The sequence below is a fragment of the Aplysia californica genome, unplaced genomic scaffold (genome assembly GCF_000002075.1).
Source record: "Aplysia californica isolate F4 #8 unplaced genomic scaffold, AplCal3.0 scaffold00197, whole genome shotgun sequence".
NCBI classification, from domain to species: domain Eukaryota; kingdom Metazoa; phylum Mollusca; class Gastropoda; order Aplysiida; family Aplysiidae; genus Aplysia; species Aplysia californica.
Genome location: NW_004797467.1, coordinates 597,943 through 616,953, shown reverse-complemented (window position 1 = coordinate 616,953; position 19,011 = coordinate 597,943). Strand labels below are relative to the sequence as shown.

At 38.3% G+C, this 19,011-nt stretch overlaps 1 protein-coding gene across 1 annotated transcript in view; it reads right to left on the bottom strand.

The window, feature by feature from the left end:
• Positions 1-14,771: 14,771 nt before the first annotated feature.
• Positions 14,772-19,011, bottom strand: part of LOC101853939 (polyadenylate-binding protein 2-B) — a gene marked incomplete at its 5' end in the record, with an annotated part of 14,331 nt that continues 10,091 nt past the window's right edge. Inside the window, 2 exon segments of the mRNA XM_005098932.3 lie at positions 14,772-15,924; positions 16,342-16,472. Of these exon segments, the coding sequence (XP_005098989.1) occupies positions 15,888-15,924; positions 16,342-16,472 (168 nt within the window). The 3' untranslated portion in view covers positions 14,772-15,887.

The window sequence follows — 19,011 nt, the reverse complement described above, 5'->3', positions numbered from 1 at the left end:
TGAAATATCTACTGAGTGGGTCTGCAACAAGTTTGTTCTAAAAACAAGACACATAACAGGCAATAGATCAAATTATAAAGACTGATTTCAAGTGGTTGGTTGGAGGGCACCACTGTTACTGATAGTCCTTATTCTTGACTCTGTTGTTTCTGTCTCAGGTCTTTCCTAGTCTTCAACAGCACTGAATGACCGTTGTCTCGTCAATTCATCTCAGTAATAATGGACAGGATGAAAATTTGGGTTTCTCAAAGAACAAGAAAGGATATGCAGTACATGCAGATCTATACAATGTCATTTGGGGGTTAATCTTCTTCATTAACTTTTGACACACAAAATGTTTTGATCTCCTTGCATGCAGTGAAGGAAATTGTAACTTATACAACAGTGCTGATCAGATGTGAGATGTGAGGTTAATGTGAACTCTCTCAGTCATAGACTGTCCATTTATTAGTCTGGCTTCTGATTATTTCTGTTATTGTTAGTGTTCCAGGTCCAGCAATACTTGATTAAAAGTATTGATTTATCTGCAGATATGTGGCAGTACATGTAATGAGATTTTTGTCATTCAGATTAATTTCATGAGTTTGCAAGTTGTCCCCAAGATGGATGTTGTTTACTCCACTAAGTCATGATGTTTGATGGAAGTTTTCAGAGCTATCACTACTATTAGGTTTCTAAATGGCAGTTATTGAAGCAATAATCGGTTACTGTTGGTAAACTGATTGCTCCACAACTTTTGGCTTCTTAATTTTATGATTTTGCCAACAATTGTAGTGCTGTTTTGTTGGGTTTTTTCCAGTTGTGTTTATATTTTTAGTCCAACATACTTTTGTATTCTGCTGTATCTGGAAGGATTCATTTTTGTAATAACATCAACTTTTATTTTGTCAGGGACAAAAGATTTTTTTATCCTCAAATGTCTATTTCATGTTGATATGTTCCATCTATTGTTTTTCTAGCACTGTTATACTTTAACTTTAAGAGTGATGTGAAAGAGGCGAGTCAATTTTACCTTCCGCTGAATTTCTTTTTTTTGTCAATCAAAAATTTTTAAGCATTCCAAAACATTTTCTTCTAACCATGAACAAATTTTTTTCATTTTTCCCTATTTCTCTGCTGGTGGTTGGAGGGCACCACTGGTAGGTCCTACTTCTTAACCATCCTTAGTCTGTTGTTTCTGTCCATCTGTCTTTTTTCCCTGCTATGAATAACAGATACTATGTCAATGTCCTTCTTTGTTTTAATAACAATTTTATGGCCCCTGCAACACAATAAGGTCATATATAAGTGTTGAAGATTAGATGTGTTGCAAGAGAGTAACAAAATTAAAAAAGGAGGAAAAATAACAACTAGAGATGTTTGATAGGATAAAGGAGCAAACCTCTCCAGAGCACCTGCCAACCTCTCCCCAATGTTTCTCTCTTTTTCTCGAACTCAAACAAACAAACGGACTTTAAAAAACCTATTCCATTGGTGGTTGGTGGGTGCTCTGGTGTGGTTTGCTTCTTCTTTTCTATAAAACATCTATCGTCCTTATCTCCCCCTCTTCTTTCTTATGTTTGCTATTCTCTTGTAACACCTCTAATCTTCTGGCGCTCATATGACCTTATGCAGTTGTGAGCGCCGTAAAACTTCTACTATAACTCACTAAAAACCTATTCCTCTTACTGATGGTGAATCACCTGATGAGACTGAGGTCTCAGTGAACAGTAGCTGTGTGTAGTACGAGTATAAGGAGAGTGGATGAGACACAACGGGAAGAGTTGTTTTTGATTGACCAGTTAAAGTGTTTGTTAACACTTTGAGCCAGTCGTTTTCACTTTTTCAAAAACAATCTACGTTTTTAATTAAAGGCATGGTGTCATGGAAACTGTCATTTAGTGCTAGGAAGAAGGTTTTTTTTAAAGAAATAATATAGCGACAGGGGAAAAAATGAGATTCACTTTTAGTGGTTTGGAGACATCTGAGTTTTATATCTTAAATGATCTTACTCCATTCTTTTATGGAATATGCCTTTCTTCTCCCCCTTAAAAATGCTACGTTACGTTAAAATGTGTCAGACACCCCCCACCCCCCAGAGTGTCACTCAAAATTATGATAAAAAATGTAAATTTGTTTTTCTTAGTTAGCAAGTCTCCCTTGTCTCCCCTATACAATGTGTCACAACGCGTTGGAATCAGGCGCTCGTCAATTTGTGGGCACGTGAAGTTATTGGTACAGTGGAATCCTGTTATAACGAGAGGGAGGGGACCGGAGCAAAATGTCCGTTATAGCAGGATTCTCGCTATAAGGGATCTAGTAATAAATTCAAGGGAAACAGTAAAGTAGGCCTAATCTATGAGTTTGGTTTTCTGTTTATTTCCTTTTGCTATCTCCCCTGATGATGATTTTGTTTCAACAAGACCTCTAGGTCTTCCTTGATAAAAAATTGATAGATAGATCTAGCGATGTTGACTGACAGCTCGGCATTGGCGATCAGAAAGAAAGGGCTCTGGGCTAACTCACTCGCTGTGTCTTCCCCCACCCCACCACACCCTGTGGTGCATTCCATCAGCTTGCGCACGTCACACATTCACTCCCTCCATCACATTGCTGTGACCTCTCCATCCCCGCATCGGAGAAGTGAGAGGCATGGTAGGCCTTGATAATCTAAACTAGGCTTACGCTGGCCTATCAAGCGATGCATTCTGCTTGTCTGCGTATCCCACACCCTCCCTACTCAGTCGCTCCAGCCTTCATTTTTGACACACATGGGCTCTCCCATTCTTTGTTTCGCTAGATCACCAACTTGTTTCTCAACAGGCGAGGTTTTAGTTTTATATTAATATTATGTATGATTGGCCCATGCACTGCGCACAGCAGCAGCAATATTCCACTATAATGGACTCGCGTGTTTGTCTGATTGCGCTACAGCAGTATTTTATTTACAACTGTAAAGAAGAGGAAAAAATGAGGTTTTAGAATAGTGCCTTTATAACAGACTTCTTGTTTTTTCCGGACTCTTTATAAGTGGACTCCACTGTGCCATCTTAAAGGTTGTTCATTTGCCTTGCTTTCAATGAAAAAAATATCTATTTATCTTAAATAGAAGTCGAAATATTTGCGATTGAAGGAGGTGGGGTCACCTGTTTCAGAAGTAAAATTAAAGAGAAAATGGCCGCCAAAATTTGATGACTTCCATTGGCTAAGAGTAAGAGTCCTTGGAAACTGCAAATTTACATTTTTTGTGCCTCTTATCTATGTTTTACCTTAAAATGTACAAATAAAAATGTTTTTGAATGGACTTAGAAGATGTTGGGCCAAAAAAACAAAAATTAGAAAAAAATGTCAGAACCAGCCGAAAAATGCCGATTTCTCGGATTTCATTATTTTGACAAACACCAGATTTCACCACGATGCCTCACATATTAAACAAAAGGTGCCAATTTCCCTGATCGATCTCGACTTGTGAAATTTATTCATTATGTGACTGCTTTTCCTCTGGATCTGAAAATGAAAGTTCAAGATTTCTTTTTTCGTAGCCTGATTTAGCACCTCCCATTTTAAAAAATACACATGACATACGAGGAAACATGACATTTTTTAACAGCGTGGTTTGTTTGTTTTTAGAAGTACTCATGACGTGCTAAGATACAAAACAGCATGTTTTTTATTTGAATATTTCTTATATAATTATAGCCCTCAGTGACTTTTCCTGTTTATTTCTGCCAATAGCATAAATATTTTTTAAAAATATATTTGTGGTGTGCTTGTTTTGGACACTTTCTTATTCGACGTTTTTTTTAAGTTCTCCATCTGGACCCTGTGACATAATGCAACTCAGATTATTGCCTCTATATATATATATATATATCAGCATAATCATATTTTACCATCAATAATTCAAATTCAAATATATTTTATTATAAATATTATAGCAGAATGCTATGACTGATATTATTATCACTATCATGGTTTGTGTCTTTATTAACCACGAGAACAGCCCCGGTGACGAAAACCCTTCCATTCCTGATGATAGGCCTTCAGATCTGAGATTTCATTGACATCGTGTTTTCTCCTCCCGGGCTTCACAATAGTTTTTTCATTTTACCATCTCCGTCTATCTGTTGTAATATTATATCTCTAATAATCAGCCCTGGTCAGCCCTTCTGATGTGCAGGGTATGAAAAGTCAGCCTCTAAAAAAATGTTCTAAACTCTGTTGATGTAGGCGTAAGATAATTGCAATCATCTTCTCAGGATCAAACAAGAAGCATGATAATGTAAACATAGTGAGGTTGTGCGTGAACTTTAGTCTTTCTCTATGTTATAAATGTATACAGTCTTTTCAGAGCCTTTTGAACATATTGCCATAATATAAATCATGCAAGACTCATAATTAACATGCTGTACCATCTATGGATATTTATTATAAATGGAAAGAGATCAAATAAATTTATTAATCCATTCCAGCTCTTACAGAAAAATGAATATATATAAGTACTTTATCTTTCTACTAAGGTGGTTGTGAATTTGAAGGTCTCTGGAGTAATGTTACACTAGCGTTATAAATGGGGTGGTATTATATATACTCTTACAAATGTTTGTCTTTAATTAAGATCCGAGGTGGCAGGCCTTTGGTCACATTACATTGTTTGTGCAGCATAAATAGTATTGACACAACAATGTTTTCTACTGTACAGAGTATGTGTGTGTCATGACAAGGTGAAATCAGACGCTCATCAATTTTTGGGCATATAGAGTTATTTTAAATGGTATAATCTTAAACTTGAAGCTTGTTCATTTGTCTTATTTTTTGTGAAAAAAAATTTACATATCTAGATCCTGAAAAGAAATCAAGATATTTGCGATAGAAGGAGGTGGGAGTGGCCTGATGTTAGAGGTAAAATTGGGAGAAATTGGCCACCAAAGTTTGGGTAAATTCCAAAACTTGATAGTTTATGGAAACTTTAACTTATATTTTTTTTGCCTTTTATCAATGTTGTCCAGTCGTCAACGTTTTCCAGTTAAATCCACTCAAAAATGTGGGTTTTTTTAGTCGACATAAAAGGTGTTAAGCTAAAATTTACTAAATCTGCAAAATTTGCCCAACGGGCAGGAAAATGTTGGTTTCTTTAAGTTCATTATTTTTATAAGCGCCTGATTTCATGATGATGCCTTGCATATGAAAATATGCAACTGTGATTGTATTTTTTTGTATATATGATAATATATGGAAATTTACAACAATGTTTTGTACAGTGTAAAGGTATATAAGGAAATGTACAACATTGTAACATTTTCATTGTGGGGATTTACTGCGCATTGGGAAATGCCACAGCGAGGGTGTATCTGGAAAATAGGTCATGTGCTATAATGCTGATGTAGAACAAACAATTGTATGATTAAGTTGGTGTATTGTAAGTAAGTGCCTTGTGCTTTATATATGTATTTTGTGCATAAAATACTTAGGCTTAATGAAATCAAAAGTAGGCCTACTGACTTTTCCAGGTCAATATATTTTTTTCTTTGTTTCCAGTCTTATGGGATACCCTGATTTACAATGAGAACCTACCTGTATACATAAAAACACTCACATAAAATGTCCATTTTAGCTGTGATATTCTAGGGTAGCTGTTATGTGACATGTGACGTAGAAAAATAGACTATTATTAATTATCCATGCGAAGGCATATTACATTGTTGCCGTTATTCCATTAAGGAATGGCTTTTCATCCTTCCCAGCTCCATGCCAGAGATCCATGCGAAGGCATATTACATTATTGCTGTTATTTCATTAAGGAATGGCTTTTCAAGCTTCCCTGCTCCGTACCAGAGAAGGCTGGGAAATCAAAACGTCAACTCATTTTTTTATATGACTTTCACTAGTACATATATATAGCACCATATGTGGTTAATCTCTCGTTTTCTCATTTTTAGACTTGTGGAAATTATGTTGGCTGCTTTTTTATATATTTTTCTTCAGACTACCTCTTTGACATTGTTGTTGTAATGAAAGGTAGATAATTATATTTTGCATAGGTTTTATGAAGCCCACCATTGCAAGCAGTTTTTAACCTAGTTCTCCGACAAACAAATCTTTGTTAACCATAGATCACGTGAGGTGATAAATTCATTTGAGGGGCGGGTTACTGAATGGGATACAACATTCCAAGACAGAGATACATGGTATTAAAAAACAAACATCTTAGCCTATATTTGGGAATTAATCATCCTTTAAGAGCAACAGGGAAGAGCGTAAACTGTAAAGGAAAATTGTTCTGCTTGAATCAAAACAATTTTATGATGACCGTCACAGCATAAAACCATTCCATTTGTAATTCTTGTATTCTGAGACATGTACCAATAATATATAAATATATAGGCGTATATAGATGTACCCAGTTTTTAATATTTTTATTTCTTTAAAAAATTACGAAAAATCAGTTTTTACGCTGCCCACCACTGAATGGCAACAAAGCTTTTGAATTCTGGTTAGAATGACTGCAGTTTTTTCACCTGTCATAAAAACCTAATGATACCTAAACGATATTTGTACATTCTTTGTTTCTTATACTGCACACGTTTGGTTCATGATGATTTATTATCTCTGTATCATTTTTCTTACCCCAGAGTTTCAGTAGATGTTTGAGTATACTTTGTGTTATTATTATTATTATTTTATATCAAATTAATATTATTAATATTACAAAATACACATTGTACTGTGTTATGTGTAAGTGTTACGGTGTCATATATGTACATCTATCCTTTGTTGAGTGTCAGTGTAAGCGTGTCAGGGATGCATGTACTGTCCTAAAAATACAAGGTGCTCATATTATCTGTGCTAGTGCTAGTGTACTGTCACTACACTACTTAACTGTCATGCAGTGTGTACTCTACATGACCCTCACTGTCATACAGTGTGTACTGTACATAAGCAGATCCCAAGAAATGGAATCGTCCACCAAGTCAAAAGTGTGTTATTACATTATTATTATATATAGGCCTATATATATATATATATATATATATATATATATATATATATATATATACGGTAAGCATTTTATACCCGCTTACATCAATTTCTGGGAGTTTGAAGATGGATATGATTCAAATAAAGGTGTCTTGGGATAGCATATTTTGTGTTTCCTCATTTTTATTTGAAAAGGAATCCCCAAGTCATGATTCTGATCCAGGCGCTCTCTCCTTCACTTAACCCTATCTGTACGCCCTGTGGTCATTTTGTACCCCCATGGGTTGTATTCTCCACATTTTAGAATACTTCTAGTACAAAGAACTCTTTGAAACTTTCAATACAGTGGAATCCTGTTATAACGAGAGGGAGGGGACCGGTGCGAAATGTCCGTTATAGCAGGATTCTCGTTATTAGGGATCCAGTAATAAATTCAAGGGAAATAGTAAAGTACGCCTAATCTATGAGTTTGGTGTTCTGTTTATTCCTTATTGTATTTCCCCTGATGATGATGATTTTGTTCAACATGATCTCTAGATTTTACTTGATCAAAAATCGAATCAGGTTTCTTTTTCCTGCACTTGCAATGTTGACAGCTCGGCGTTGGCGATCAGAAAGAAGGGGCTCTGGCTCTAGGCTAACTCGCCCGCTGTGTTGTCCCCCACCCTATACGTTCTACCGTCTAGCCCCCACCTCACCACACCCTGTGGATGTTGCGTCTGCTTGCGCACGTCACACATTCACTCCATCTATCACAGCATTGTGACCTCTCCATCCCGCACGAGAAAAGTGAGCTATGAGAGGCACGGTATGCCTAGATAATCTAGACTGGGCTGGCCTATCACGCGATGCGTTCTGCTTGTCTGCGCATGCTACACCCTCCCCACTCATTCGCTCTGTCCTTCATTGTTGGCTCACGTGGGCTCTCCCATTCTTTGTTTCGCTGGACTAACTTTCTCAACTGGCGAGGTTTTATAAATTGGTCAGTGCGCTGTTCACAGCAGCAGCAATATTCCGTTATAATCGACTCGCGTGACTTGTCTGATTGCGCAATAGCAGTATTTTATTTACAAAGATAAAAAAAGGAAAAAAAACGGGGTTTTAGAATAGTGTCTTTCTAACAGACTTCTCGTTATTTCAGGACTCGTTATAAGTGGACTCCACTGTATTTCTCAAAAAATCATTTTGACAGATGAGTAAATTTTCTCTTTGGAAAGTGGTGGCACAGAGTTCCCCACGTCGTATGGATACGATAGTAGTAAAACACAACGTACGGATAGGGTAAATCGTAATCTTCTTTAATTTTGGAGAAATTTAGAAAATGATGAACACGCTCGTGGAATGGTGCTGGCGAAGTGGAATGGTGCGCATGCATTCCTGGCAGGACAGCTAATCCTCCAAGACGACTAGGAGGGCGTTTGGATGTGGCAGCTGCTGTTGTAGAGGCGGTGGGGGTCGTTCCTTGCGGAAGTCATGTGGCAAGATGGCGGATTCAGACACAACTTTTTTTTTTAATAGTAGAGGTTTTTCGGCGCTCGCAACTGCATCAGGTCATATGAGCGCCAAGGGGTGGATGTCAACAGAGAAGTCTTTACAGACAGGAAATCAGGCTTACTCTGCTCACCTCTCTAGCATCAGCAACACAAAGTCTGTTTCGACTTTCAAGGCGCCCTGGAAATAGCGGGTCACAAGAGTGTGACAAACATACAAAAGAAGTAGAGGAAAATGACGATAGTAAGGATTAGGAAAGAAAAAGCAGCAGTTTCCAGTTGTAGTTCAGGTACAGTTATGAGCGTGATATTGTTGCATCAACCCATTTACAATTCTACTGTGCATAAGAATGAGGAATGTCCCCGTTTTGGTAATGGCCTGAAGACACTTCAGTCAGTGGCACCGCCCCGAGGGGGGTCGATGCAACTTTTAAGCAGGTACCAGCCAATGTCTGCCCGGTACACAACCTGCAGCCTATTTCCTTCTACTCGAAATGTGTGTGTGTGTGCGTGTGTCTGTGTGTGTTTACATTTGTATGTGAGTGGTACAGTATGCTGTTTTTAATTTTATGACCTCATTGAGGTAGGTTATCCAGCCAAAGTGTTGAGATTATTATTTTTCTACAAATGATAAGTAATGGTAGTACATGCATATATACATATATAATAATATGTATGTTGTATACCATACTTTTATGTACCATATTTGTAAACATATCAACAGAAAATAAATCATATGAAATAAAATATATCCAGATTCTAGAAGTAAGAGAAAATGGAAGTTCATTGGACACACTTTGAGAAAATCGAAAACAAACATTTATTATCCTCCAAGATAAAGAGAGGAGGCCTAAAATTAAAAAGGTAGGCTACTTGGAAGAGGAAATTAAATTCGAACTAAAGTGCTTAGGAAGAAACAGACACAGAAAACCAGTCCTTTTTATATGATATTGATTGCAATACTCCATCCTTTTTCTCCTGAACGAACTTTTTCTACGTGAATGAACAAGTAGGTTGTTTTATGTTATAGTGTACATGTATTCCAGCAATACAACCCATAAAATTTATGCCCAATGTAATGTAATGTGAAGTGTTCTTTATTTTTGTTCTGTGTTCTAAAAGTCTCAGGGGGCTCTCATGATTTAGAGGTCGGTGTTCGCCTCTCATTCAATTACATGTAGTTCCGAGTTCAAAACACTTTATTCTCTAAAAAATGTTCTCCTTTTGCCTTTCCTGTTTTCTAATCATGTTGTTATCTGCTTTCGTCTCCACCTTCTGCTGCCTCACTCCCCCCTTGTACTGCTGCTCCTTAAAAATTGGCTCCTTCTTACTACATGTACATATGATGTACTGCTGTCTTTCATCCACACCCCTGATCTTAGGGTAGGTAAGATTGAATGCCTATCCTTCTCAGATATAAAGGCGAAAAAATCTGGGAGGTCCCGTGTGCAAGTTGTATACTACATTAAAGATCCATTGATGGTCCTAAAAAAATCCATAAGAGTAGGCTTCAGGCGCCACCCAGACAAAATTCAAAATTAATTCCTGCCAAACTGAAAATGCTCAGTGTCCCGCATGCTCACATGACCTCAAGAAGAGTTGCAAGCATCGTAAAACACTTGCCAAAATTGTTTTTTTAATTTTTGATAAATAATAAGCTTCTCAGTTTTATAGCCTGTTGTGATTGCATTCATGCTTCATTGTGAAGTACATTTTACATGACAAAGACTCGATGAAACTGAAACCAGTTCATCCAGTTTGACTGAAGTTACTCAACTATGTAGTTTTTTTATCATCCGAAAGTGAAGTTGAAGCCAAAATTAGATCAATGAGCCCTACTCTGAATAAATCTAAGTAAAAATTGAAGCTTTCAGTGCCTGGACTTCATGAATGATGCACATTAATTTTACAAATACAACATTGTAAGATGTGTTTGTATAGTAACCTACTTGATCAAGGAGGATACATACCGGTAATTATATAACATTGTACTTTTCTGGTTTTTCAAGTTCGTTGTCAGCAGTGCAAGAAAGTCTGGTTAGTTTCATAGGTGTGCAGCAATAGGCTGTCCATTTTAAAAAATCTTTTTAAGAGAATAACTTTTCATTCCCTTGGAGTTAGACCTTGCTATTATTTTAAAAAATAATTAAACTCCATTTGTCTTTTCATGTAATTTTTTCGAATTTGTAAAAGAACTTCTCTTGTGAAGGAGCATCTTTTTTCTAGCTTACTAATAATATTACAGGCAAACAAAAATTAAAGCACAGTGTCATGTTCTTGCATTACATTCACAGTCCCACTTTCTAACTAAAAGTAAACATGATAACGTCTCATGGTCTAACCACGCTTATGTGACCATCTTGCTTGTCGCTTACAATAATAATAAAATGGGGTTTTTGCATTATTTATTGAAGTAAGGCTCATGAGGAATTACATGTATTATAATGGTAATTAAGGTAACATTTCAGTCTAGCGTTTCAATTTCAGTCATGATGGTTCATGGAAATGGAATAGTTTATTTATCGGACAGGACAGCTGCCTTCTTCTGCCGCCTTTCCAGCTTATTTTTAAAAGTTTTAGTAGAGGTTTTACCTGATACAGGACTCGCAACTGCAAAAGTCATAAATGAGTCATATGAGTAGAAATAAAATAAGAGGTGTTACAAGAGAGTAACAAACATAAAAAAAGAAGAGGGGAGATAAGGACGATAGATATTTGATAGAGAAGAAGACCAGAGCACCCGCCAACCACCCACCCAAAGTGTATTTTTATGGCAGCATCATAATCAATCTATGAATCTATGCACAGTTGACTCCGCTTGTGTTGAACTCGCTTGAACTAATCTTTTTTTAAGTTGATCTTTTTCTCAGGTCCAAGCCCCTCTTCTTTTATACAGGTCCCAACAGTTAAGTTACAGTAAGTCTTACACTCCGGACATGTTGAAATTTTTTTCCCTCCCTCGACTACATCAACTCGTCTTACTCTTAGTTGACTGAAACATGCATAAAAATGTAAGTACCGGGCCGTGTGTTACTAATACTATACTATACTATACTATACATGTACTACCCTCTGCATTTTTTCCAAGCACCTTCACCTGTCTAAGTCTCATATTACAGTACAGTGTTTAAAGGTAAATGAAAAAATATGAAAGTTAAAAGTATAATTAGGTTCCCTAATTTAGTAAAATGCGGGAATTCGGTACCCCTGAAACAGAATATACGCTCTTGGGACGGTGGGGGAGGTACGCGCGCTGCTCAAAACATACGCACTTGAGGCTGGAAGGGTTAACAAACGACCACTTGCCGCTTCCTCCCTTGCTTGCATCAAAGAGTGTATCTTAGCTTGCATGTTATTCTATAATAAACTTCCACCTATGATACCCACTTTCCTCCTCGACAAAGAGTTGCCAACTTGGACAATTTCAACTGTATATTACGTAGGTCTAGATTAATAAGTATTAATACTATACTGCTAGAACCCACTAAGAAGAGAGATAGCGAGAGGTTTTGACAAGTTACTATACAAATACAAGCACATTTTGTGACACTGGTCACTAAAGTGTCAGAAACTGCGTAAAATGGTAATTTCGTCAGACGGAGGATCAAAACTATGGGTCTTGTAATACAGTCAAACCTCGTACCGCCCCCAGTTGAACCACTAGGTTTTGCCAAGGTATGAAAACGGACACACATAATAGTTTCGCCTTCACACCGCCAACTGTCTGAGTTGTACAGTCCTTATTTACAAATTTACCACGTCATAACGTCAGCGAACTGATCGCCAGAGGTTTACACTACACTGCACACAGCGTTCAACACCCACTGATTGGCAACTTGAAAATCTTTCTCCCAGGAGAAAGACATACAATACAGTATAAAAATACTATAATATGGATAGGTCGAACACAGAAGGCTCAAAACCACGCAACCGTCAAACTGTGCCCGAGGTCCCTGGGGGTTTTTTGTCTCTATCTTTGTAAGATACATGTATCCCGAGGCCAGTCCCAATGAATTTAAGCTATCCATGTCATACTGTATTAACAGAAAGAGAAGACTCGTGGCTCTAAATACATGCTTACCCACAAAAAGAAACAGTCAAACCTGCAATGACGGCCACCTCTGTAATTAGTAATAAGTACAAGACGGCCAGTTTCGATTCCCCCCCCCCCCTCCCCGTTTTTTCTGTATAATAATTTCAGTGTATAACGGCCACCTGTCCAACGCGGCCACTATATTTTAACACACAACCCCTATCACACCAGTCTAAGACGACCACCTTAGTGCTTTCAATAGTTTTGTCATAAATTATGCTTCGGCCCCTGGCGTTGTGGGCGAGCCGTCATAATCCAATCACCTGTAATGTAATAATTTGTTGTTAGGTAGTCCCCGAGTCCCTCCAACCGATCATGATGCGTTGGCCCCCACTGTTGACCAACAGGTAGCAAATTTTCAGCTGCTGGTGAGGTAAGCGTGCGATCCCTCATAACCCAAATATATGTAAGTTTATAAGCCTGTCCAGAACTCGTACATCGAAAGTGAGATGGGTGGTCACTGTTTACCCAGTGTGTGTAACAAGTAACAATGAACCTCAGAATGAACATGCCACAGAAGCGTCGCTCGTTCTCCGAGTGGTGGCGACCCATGTGTTTGTTTTAACATGGCACTTGGTTTTACTTGTCTGACAGTACTGACACATTTCGTTTTATTGTCACCCTTGCACAAAGTCAGCACTAAAATAAAAAAAGCAAACAAAAATCAACGAAAACAACAATACAATGCGGCTGCCTTCGGTTGGGACCTCAGAAGGGAATGGATTGTTTTCTTTATCTTGATCAGTCCTGCCCAAGACGGCCGTCTTACACAGGTTCGACTGTACTTTTCAAACACAAATTAGGCTACACTACATAGTAGAATCGTGTTCCTTGACTTTGGGCAAAAGTACCCTGTTGAACCACTGTCCCCCCCCCCCCCCCCCCCCCCCCCCCCCGTTCCACCTACTTCATGCCCATCCCAAGGATGGTGGTAAAACGAGGTTTGACTGTACCTGCAATTCTCTTCACTCAAATTCAGGGAAACTTACACATTGTATTTTCCACAAATAACGCAAAAGTCTTTGCAATTAGCAGTTGACAGTCCTCTTTGCCTTCCCCTGCTAGATCTCAAGCGTAATCGATTGCTGGTTCATCAACCTGAAGTGCAACTTTTCTTACAAGTTCTACCTACTTCACAGGGCCCATTGCCTTCAGGCAGCCACATTCTTATCAAAATTTCAAAGATACTCTCTGTATTTTTCATACTGACTAGAGTATTTTCACTTTTTGAAGGACTAAATTTTGATTTTGCCCACACAGTAGCTAGAGCCTAGATATAATATTTATTCTTTGGTTTTAGACCACTAAGGGATCTTTCACGTGAGCAACTTGCACACAGGACCTCTGCCGTTTTTCGCCCGAATACTAACATGTATTTATAAATGAGAAGACAAGGTGTTCAATCTTACCAACCTTAAAATCAGGAGTCGCTAAAAGACCGCAGCAAGGAGTAGCAATACAACGAGTTAGGAGTAAGAGAAAGGTAGAGAGGGGGCCAAAGAGGGGTGGGGTAGGGGGGAAAAAGAGGAAAGCAGGTGACAAAAAAGGAAGACTAGAGAACAGGAAAGGTGGACAAAGGAGAACATTTTTTAACTGACAGGTTTCGATCCAGGGATCTTTTCACTGGGAAGGGAACACCATACTTCTAGACCACAAGAGCCTCCTCCAAGAAATAACAGTCTGGCACACACAAGGCAAAACTGACGGGTCCCCGAAACTTTTTTGTTCGTACAACTTTCATGGCGTACATATCCTTAACAAACAGGATAGGGGCCAAAACATCAACAAGGAAAAATTTGGGACCTGAAAATCTGTGCGCTATGTGCATGCTAGACTGTTATTATATCAAACAAATCACTTGAGGCGGAAATAAAAGCACATCGGTATGACAACTGTCATTTAGTGCATGGAGAGAAATAAAAAAGCGAAAAGGTCTAGTCACAAAAGACAGGAGGAAAAGGAAAAGAAGAAAGACATACCAGAAGTGTGTGCCCTCCAACCACAACCTTCCCTGATTTTAGTTTTAGTAGAGGTTTCACGGCACTCCCAACTGCATAAGGTCATATGAGCGCCAGAAGATTAGAGGTGCTACAAGAGAGTAACAAACATAAAAAAGAAGAAGGGGAGATAAGGACGATAGATGTTTGATAGGAAAGAAGAAGCAGACCACACCAGAGCACCCGCCAACCTTCCCTGAACGCACTCCACACATACAGAAAAAGTAACAATGCTTTAATTTTAATTCATATTTATTAAATGATTACATATACATGACAATGAACAAAAAAACAACAAAACAAAACAAAACAAAAAACATGAGCATGAAAATGAATCATTGCATAAATTAATCAGGCAAACAAATAAACTTGGCAGTTTCACATTCGCTCCTCTCACCTTTTCTGGACAACCCTCAGCTCTCTTGTTCCAACTTTGTCCATTGCTTTCTTTTCATCCGCAGTCTTTTTTTTTCAGTCCTTGACGATGTTTTCCCTCTTTCCCTCCACTATTCAATTTTTTTTTTTATTGCAATTATTTTTTTTTCTTCCAAAACTTTGATTCCACATTTTCTTCTCTCTATCTTTTTTCCACATTCTTTTTTCTCTAACTCTTTTTTCCTTCAGTTTTTTTTCCCCACTAGTTTTTTTTTTCTCTCACAGTATACTTTTTTTTTAATGCATACTACTCACCCACTAATTTTGAGTGAGAGGCGTGGGGGAATTTTTTTTTTCCATACAGGAAAACACTTCTTTTTTCCTTAAAAACTCAGCCAAAAAAAAAAAGAAAAAAAAAAGAAAAGAAAAGACCCAAAAAAATGGAATAAATATTGAACAACAATCATCACCAAAAAAAAATAAATAAATAAAAAAGCTTTGCACCTAGGGTACTGATGCAAGCCTGAAAGAGAACGGAATCTGGTTAGCAAACATTTCAAGCCTCGCTGGAATCTTGCTCAAAATGTTATGCACAGCCACTCTGACAAATAGTTTTAAAATACAAGCTTCCTGTTCACAACCACCAACTGTCAACTCAGGTGTGGAATCAAAACTCCATTGGCTAAATTTACCAACATCTTATCAAAGACAATACTGCTTTTAATGCCGTTTCCTTCACAGAAGAACAAAAAGGACTATTTTCAGTACTGTGCCTTGTTACTTGAGTTAAATGATGACATCTTTTTGGGGGAGAGGTGGGAGGGGGGGCTGCTTTTCAGATACCTCTTTTCGGGCTTACAGTAATTATTACAGAACAGATAACATTTATCCCCTACAAATTCAGAATATTACCGGTCCTTTTTAATGTACCTTCGCTATCATTGACTCTTTGTAACTATTAAATTTTTTTTTTACTCAATATGGGCTGTAATATGCTGCTCTGCGAAACCTCCTGCAAAAGAGCGAATATGGCATGATCAAACAACAGGCTAAACTAAGTATACGTACACAGAAATTTCATTTAAAGGGGGAAAAAAATGACAATTTGTGAACCACTGCTTTCATATAATGAGATACCACTGAGAGTAAACACAAAAAATATAAAGACTTAAACGCAATGCCACTCATGCACCTCACCATTCTTTAAATGCTAGACCAAGATACAACCCCCCCCCAACAGTGAATTTTTTTGTTAATGATTTGGAAAACCTTAAATCATAGATTGGGGATTTGGGGGAGGGGGGGGGGGAAGAAAGAGGAGGAGAGAAACCACGGAAAAACCTCAAGACTAAAAAAAAAAGAAGAAAAAAACACTTTCTAAGGGCTTGCCTGTCAACTCTACGGCTAAGTGACCGGCAGCACAGCTTACCCGTATGGCCGGCGTCCCCTTGGTGTGAATCCTCCATAGTACTGACCCCTGCCCCCTCGTGACACCCCCCGACCCCGTGGCCGTCTGTTGGTTGAGCTGATGCCTGGTCGGTTGGTTCTCTTTGGCACAACCTGGACATGCAACAATCACCAAATTATGTAAGAGTAGTATCTAAAATATAAAATAGTCAAACTAACAGCATCAAGAAAATCAACCTCCATCATTCAACAACAAAAATTCCAACGAGGAAATTTGTTGTCATAGTTGCTCATCGTCATAATAATGGCCATGGCGTACCAAAGAAAAGAAAGACACAGAGGGACAAAAAACGGGGGGGGGGGGGAGAACCTACTAATGGCGCTCTCCAACCACCGGCTCAGCACAAATAAAATGGTCACCAACATTCAAAAGCGAAGTTTCACCGGGATTGGCAGGAAACTTTTTGAGTTATCGGGCCGGAAGGAAAGCCAGTAACACTGAGGCCCTACTTTTATTTCTCTGACTGGAGTCTGTTCTCGCAACACTTCGTCAATACAATGGCAGCACGTTTAGTTTCACTAAGAGTTTTTCAGCACTTACAACACAATAATTCAATAAATAAGGCCAAATAAATGCCAAAATTTTGTGTTACAAGAGAGTAACAAACACAAAAAAAGGAGGAGAGGTCAGAACGAGAGATGTTTGATAGGAAAGAAGGAGCAAACCACGTCAAAGCACCCGCCAACCACCCACTTGGTAGCACGAAAAGCAAACATTTTTCAAGCGTTTGATGACCTTGACAGTTCAGAAAATTCTGATTATGATATTTTAGACCATGGGAATCCTGATTTCAATGTAAATGAGCATCAAAGCACTGATTCTCATAGAGAATGTTCTAGATCTAGACTAGGCTTTCAAATGCAAAATTCCGCTTTGTCTGAAGCCCCAATTTTTTTTTTCCACACTGAAGTGGATTGAACAGCTAATACATAAAACGACTACCATATCGATTACCTGCCTATTCACAAGTTTGGACTTTTTATTCATTATGAAACACAAAACACACACACACACAAGGTTGATTTTTCTGTGTGTTTTGTTGTGGCTTTTTTACACAAGACATTACAAAAAAATTTTGGCAAGCAACAAATTTTAGCACATTTTTTAAAAAATCACTTCTAAAAAACTATAAAAGATATTGCCTTTCTGTTTTTGTGTCCTATTGGGCATGTTAAGAGCAGTTATGTGTGTATAAATGGTGGTTGTCTGTCTTTGGGAAGGGTGTTGTTATTGAAATACCCCCAAAAATGCCTGTCTCCAGCGCATGTAGACCTGAAAAATGCCCAGTTAAAGAGGTAGTGAAACATGAACAAAAATAAAATCTTCAGCACTATGCGAATAATGCCAGAGTAAAAACTGAAGAAAAAAGAAACTTGGATTACTAAGTTGTCGGGCTTGACCTTCGATTTCGTTGATTGCGAGTGTTCGTACTTCCTTTAATAGCAATGTGAGCAACAAGTTGTGTCACAATGTAGGGCCTAGCATACGGCAATGTGTTACACCTGAGTAGCACACAATTCATTATGTAGATTCAGATCTCTGTCTAGGCTAGCCTTCCTTTTCGTCCGGTTGCCGGGGGGAGGAGATGGATTTAACTGAGGAAAGTCTGTATATTTGCAGACTTTTCTACACCCCTAACACTTGCACATTTTTCTAGTTCAAAATTTCAAACTGACTAACTGATCATGATCAGGAAAAAAAGTAGATAATCATTGTATATCAGGAGTCTAACATGCAAAAACATCATTTCATGATCAGAAATTTTTATATATATTTTTTAAAAAAGAAACAGAACAATGGAAGTTTTTCTTCTTCTTGTAAAACAACCCGAATCAGAGTGTCCTATTGGTGTAATTACTACAGATGGAGGACGGGAACTCATAACAAAGCAGTTAGTTTAATATAGCAATGCCCACCGAGCGCGTTTTGTTCTGCCGATTTTTGGCCCCCGCAGCGGGGGTGTTTCGTGGGACGCACTAACGCAAAGATTGTTGTCTTCAACTCGCTCTCACGCAGCTTCTCGTGAATGGATATGAATGAAACTTGGCAGCCAATCAGAAAATAGGTCAATCTCGTAGTATGCAGTTTGACAACATTGTACCCATCCTAGAAGCAGTCGAAAACGTTTGCGAAAGTGGTTGATGAGGTGCACTTTAAAGATTTTTCGGAGCTGTGATTTGTCAAACTGACTGATACGTTGTACACCATTTTTCTTTATTCCCTTAAAATTTCATGCTTCTGTGTTAAGCGGTTTTGGTGTAATCTTCAAAAATGTGGGAGCAACTAAGGGAAAAAGCGGCATTGCCATTTGCACGTGCTGGGTGAACGACTGGCGGCTGGGAAATTTCCACTGAGTGACGAACGAGGCCCCGCTTATGTGAACCGGAAAGGGGGGAAGGACACTTGAAAAACTAAACGGGGGCCTTGATAACTTACATTTGTGTTGCATTTTAGTCACAATACGATAGAGGTAGTCATTTTTATTTGCTTAATTGCGTGAGAGAAGAATAGAAACAGAGAAGCTAACATTTAAGAAGTGGTATGACGTGTTTGCGTTATGAAAGCCTATTACCGTGAGTGCGCGCGCGTGAATGTGTGTGTGAGAGAGAGAGAGAGACAGAGAGAGAGAGA